Raw genomic sequence first — 5,787 nt, forward strand, 5'->3', positions numbered from 1 at the left:
AAGTTGTCTGTCTCCACAATCATGTCCTTAAAACCAAGATCAAATTAAGTTAGAAAAATTTTCATTCTTTAATTCGAACCATTCCCGAGTCATAAAAATGAAAAATAAAAACTCCCATAGAGACAAAAAACGTGAAAGGATAAGGGATGCCTCTTTGGTATAATGCGATGCCTCTTAAAATCCAAAATTAGGGTTTCTTTAATGCGGGTGAGTCAAAAACTAACCTCAAGGTGGGTAAGCTTGTTTTACCTATTTTTAGCGATAGGATATGTTACTTTAATTTCAATGGTTTGGATTCGTTACCTATAACCTGAAGAGCTTATGTGTTCCAAGTTTCAAGTGAGCTCATGTGTAGGGAACCGTTTCCCATCTTCATCACCTTCACCTTCATCTCCACCATGTTCTTCATTTAAAGATCTCCATCGCTTAGTCTCTCATCACTGAATCACTCTCTATAACCCAGTCACCCAGTCTCATCACTGAATCACTCTCTATAACCTAGCCTTTCGAGATCCAGATGTATTCATGGTGCGAGGACGATCACGAAAATAAGAGTACTTCCGGATGAGGAATCCAAGAGCCCATAATAAGAGAATGAAGAAAACCCACAATTCCATAATCTAAAAAGATTCAAACTTTTATAAGAAATTGAAGGGAGAAGGAGGTAAAGCCCACAGCTTCTTCATCCCTTTAAGACTCAAATTTGTGAAAGGAAATTGAAGGGAGAAGAGGTAAAACCCATGGCTTTAGCTTCTTTCTTTGTAAGACTTACTTATACTTGATAATGCCTTTTATAATTATTTGAATAAACATAAGAAATTTAACACAATTTTTAAAAAACTTCCCGCAATAAACAAAAAAGAAGATCCCCATGCAAAGCACGGGTCAAAAGTACTAGTGAATGAATAAAAAAGAATATGCAGCGATGATAAGGGGAACAGCCACAGCAGCTCACATCTAATATCTGATAAATACAAGCGGATCCAAATCAGTAACAAGCTAAATAAACATAAGCTATCATCACTAGCTACGGTTCACTGATGATTTAAAAATCTAGATAAGCAGAAAAATGAATAGAAATTTATATGGACATTAAGATAGACCCCCTCCTAAAACTAGCCCCAATAATGCCATGTTAGCATTTTAGAATTCAACCTCTAGCCACTACTTTGAACAATCGCCATATAAAATACCCTGCTTCTGCACTGTTAAACACAAAAACGCATCCTCACTGATGAGTTTGGCCAGCCCATATTTGATGAGTGTACATTGGCATATTATGAAGGGGCTGACTGGCATTATTGTAGAGTCCAGGCCTACTATTCCCATTGTCATCAGACGACTCGGTTGAAGGCCCTTGAGAGGTAGGAGGACTAGCTGGAGTCACGGGAGAACCAAAAGTTAACGTTTGGGAAGACGGCATAGAAGGAGGTCCAGATTTCAGGTTACTTGAGTTAGACTTTTTTCCATCCGCAATAAAGCTACCCACAATGACCTGTTGGTAATTTTTAAAGAGTCACAAAAGCAATGCATCAGAGTTTGATGAATCCTTCATGCAGAAATCCAATATGCTATTAGAGAGCAATCTGCTTGTGGATCTGCTGTTTACAATTCAATATAAAATTTCTACCGTTTGAGAGCAATACCTGGACTGCAGATGCGGCAGTAAGCATTCCAACAACTCTGCCTCCTAAAATGCGTCCATCCGGCCCTGCTAGATTCACACTCAAGCCACCCATTCTGTTACTACCAGTACTATTTTCAGATAGTAGTTCAGCACCTGAGAGATATATGATCTCAAATTGGCCCTGGAATGAAAAAAGACAGAATACGAGATATTATAAAAGTTGTCACTAAACTTGCTTACTTCTCAGGGAAAAAAAAACCACCAATATGATTATTGACTTTTAATCCCTATTATGAAATAAATATACCCTTCCCAAACAGGAGAGCTTGTGGAAAATAGGAAGCAGCATATAGTAAAAGCAAAGACAAGAAATTGCAGGTTGCACGCACAACATTACTTGCATGCATAAGTAAATCATATATCTGAACAGATGCATTTGCCAAAAAAAAAAAGAATAGAGAATTTTTAACCAAAACCTAAAGGTAAACCTGAATGCTAAACAATGTAGTGCAATAAAGGCAATTCTGTAACTGTGTTCCAAATTACATTTTGGTTCAGAAATGGTCAACAATGTCTACTAGGACAAGGATCACGGAGCATCAAAATAAAGGTGTAATTCTCACAATCAGGACTTCAGGACTCAAAACTTACCCCAGAAGCATAAATAACCCATCTTCACCATCACCCAAATTATTCCAAATCCTGATACTTCCAGTTTTTAATACAATGCTACTGTACAGGTACCATAAGCAGCCACCAAGACAATAATAGCTTCTCACTTGATTTCGGCCTCTTACACCATTTGTTAGCATGGCCAACCCAATACATTATAGACCCCAAAAAACCCACATTGACCAGCACCAGACTCCTGTTCCTAAGATCTCCTGCTGTTGCTCTCACTTAAGTTTTTTGTCATTACCTACATATATTTCCCATCCCATTTTTTCCCAAAAAGATATATTATTTGTCCTTTTGAGAACATGCATGTAGAAAAATTAACAACTATATAACCAAACATTATTCATTTCCTATAAAAGGATCACATTATTTGAGAAGATGAATATGATCCTTTTATAATTCATATGAATTCCTTGCCAAACTTTCCTGTTACTAAAATTCAATAGAAAGATCAATCAGCAATATAGCAGATGGCTCATCTAGTTCCAGTCAATCTAGCGGCAGCCTGCCAGTTAAAAGTAAGATTTTATTTTTACTTCGAAATAAGTAGTATTAAAATATAACAAGAAAAAAAATCTTGCTGTATTCAATTACCATTTTGTTCTTGTATTCTCTAAGCTATCATTCTTATATAGTCAGAACCAAACTAAATGTAATTAATATTAAGCAAGCATGAAATATTCTTAGAAAGATAGAAGACCTTCTACAATAATAGATTTGAAATTATATGACCCCGTATAGCTCCCATGTCATAGTAGAAAGTGTATGCAAAAATTTTAACCCAAAAGAAAAGGACATCAAAAAAGCAGGACACTAAAAAATTATTTCAGGCTGGCATCACACGAAACACGCAGGTTTTTCTTGTTTCAGTAATCAGTATGGAATGAAAAATAAGGCACTCAGACAAATGACTGTGATAAAAGTGGCCATCCCAGAGCTATTTGACCACTATTCTATGAGACTGATGAGAATAAAAAAATGTCATTCAAGAGTTATTGTTATGGCATCTGGGGGGGGGTGCGCTATTTTATGGTTTCTACTTAAAAAACAAACTAAAAAGGGTCAAATTTGAAGAGGAGGATGAAGAACACATCTCCACTCGGCATAGTCGTATAAATTAAATAAATCTATAAAGCATTTTCGGAGTTGGCAACACCTCTCTAAGATTGAAATCACTTAATTTCATGTTCTTCATGACAAGCAAAGTACTTCATAAAACACGCACATCAAGCAAACACATATTGCATAAGATAATTTCCAATATGATATGATAAATAAAAATTACCTCATGCATGACAACACCCCCGGACGCAGCTTGCTTTTCGAGGGTGACATTGCGGACTGCACCAGAAGCAGAAAGAATGCAAACTGTCCGAGGTCCTTGTTGACAAAAGGCCAGAAGTTTGGCAGCTATGTCCTACAAACAAGAAAAGCACAATGGTAACAAAAAAACAACAAATTGTACCAAATAGTCACCCCCACCACCACCAGGCCAGCCAACACAAACTTCTAAAACATAAAACATTAATAATAATATATATACCCTGGACAATGAATCCACATTAGCATAGCATAGTACAGCAGTTTTGAAATTGACTAAGCTTTTAAAATTGTGAGTGGTGATACAGTATGAGCATAGGGTAAATAGATGAAAATAGTGGTTCCCAAATGCTCCAAACAGTGACATGCAAGATGAGTGTGAGTATGTAGTGGAATGCAATGTAGCGAATAGAAGAAATTGAGAATCAGTGCATACCTGGCCAGCATCGACGGTGATAACATGGGGAGTGAAACCAGTGCCAGTAGTTCCTGAGAATTGAACAATCGATCGATCATGAAAACAATGAATAATGAATAATCGAACAAATTGAGGGATGGGAGAAAGCAGTCACATACCGAGCGCGTGGAGTTGCTTCTTCCCGGAGCCAGGGGGTCTTCCTCTGTTCTTCTTGGCGGAGGAAGAAGGAGAAGGGGCCAAGCCCAGAGCAATGTTGCCGTCGGGAGAGTATTTCCTAGGGCGGCCCCTCTTTCTCTTGACGGAGTCAGAGGCGGAACCGCAGGGCTTCAAGGAGGCGGAGGCGTCGCTGTTGGTGTTGTTGCTGGTGATGGTGAAATGCTCGGAAGGGTTGTTGTTGTTGGTGGTGGTGGTGGTGGGGGTGTTGAATGGTGGGAATCGAGGGGCCATGGTGGAGGGGGTGATGGTGGCGTTGGGGTGGGGGTAGGGGTAGGGAGTGGGTCCCATGGTGATGTTGGGCTGCGAATGCGGAGGTTGGCGAGAATCCATGGTGGCGGAGGGAGGAAAGTAAACCCCAAATGCAATGCAGGTTTTGGTCCTGGGAGAATCCCAGGAAATGAGTGTTGGTTCTTAGCTTTGCAGAGTTGCAGTTATTAAGAGCACGCAGAGAGAAAGAGAGAGTGTGTATTTATGTTGTGAGAGCGAGGAAAAAAACAAAAAGCCCAAGGGAACGGAAGGAGGAGTATTGGGATTTGGGATTATAATTTAGTACCCATTTATGTATTATGTAAGACTAGATTTTCCTCGTATGATAGCTCAAGTAGTAGGAGTTGATGACACATGAGTCGGATAGGGAAGATTCAGGGACCGATTTCTAACAGGTGCAATTTATCTTTCTAATGTACAAAAAAAAATATATATGACTAGATTGCGAATTATACAAGTTTAGTATGAAAAAAAATGTACATAACTCTCTCACTTTTTTTTATAAACATCTGATATCCGGTCACAATTAAGGTTTTTCATTCCTCTTCATAGTGTATTGTGTGGGGATCGAACCCGATAGCTCATTCCACACACTCAACATGCGTTGTCAGCTGAGCTACCTTCGCTTTTATATGAGTATTGAAGAAAATGCCCTGAAAATATATATACACATTGATTTAAATTTTTTGATTCATTCACATTTTTCTTTCAATTTTATCTTATTTTCACTCTTTTGTTCTTTTTGTGTCTCTTTTAGTTCACATTGCTCATTTTTCTCTTTATTTTCCCCTTATTTTCTTCTCATCGGTGCATGTGGTAAAGGAGTGTGAATATAGAGTTATTACTTGAATCATGTTATGTTAGGACCTTGTCATCTTACACTCTTAAGAAGAGATAAAAGATAACAAAATTAGTGATATGATAGATGATATGATGAAAAATGTAAGGACGAGTGAAAATAACTTGTATGATAATGAATTATAAGAGAATGTGAAGTGAGAACATATCACAACTTTACTAAAAAACAAAAAAGAAGTATGAAGTGATGATAAACATGATAGGTAGTGTGATACAAATTGGATGAAAAAAGTGAATGCGGATGTATCAAAGTTGGAGAAAGATTAATTGCATGTTCAGATGTGTGTTGGACACGCACCGTAAATCACGCTAGGAAAGAAACTCTTCATTGTAACTGATGAGTTAACGTGATTTCGAGGTATGAATTGTGGATTCCAGACTTGCAACTAAACGTGCATTGAGA

General features: G+C 37.9%; 1 protein-coding gene across 1 annotated transcript; it reads right to left on the bottom strand.

Annotated features, from left to right (window-relative positions):
• Positions 1–906: 906 nt before the first annotated feature.
• LOC130740966 (AT-hook motif nuclear-localized protein 8-like) lies at positions 907–4,711 on the bottom strand. The gene is made up of 5 exons (XM_057593704.1): positions 4,202–4,711; positions 4,062–4,114; positions 3,591–3,722; positions 1,647–1,808; positions 907–1,495 (listed from the first exon to the last, which is right to left on the bottom strand). The coding sequence occupies exons 1-5, from the start codon at positions 4,587–4,589 to the stop codon at positions 1,229–1,231; spliced, it is 1,002 nt and encodes a 333-aa protein (XP_057449687.1). The 5' UTR covers positions 4,590–4,711; the 3' UTR covers positions 907–1,228.
• Between the last annotated feature and the right edge of the window lie 1,076 nt (positions 4,712–5,787).

The sequence above is a fragment of the Lotus japonicus genome, chromosome 2, assembly GCF_012489685.1.
Source record: "Lotus japonicus ecotype B-129 chromosome 2, LjGifu_v1.2".
NCBI classification, from domain to species: Eukaryota; Viridiplantae; Streptophyta; class Magnoliopsida; order Fabales; family Fabaceae; genus Lotus; species Lotus japonicus.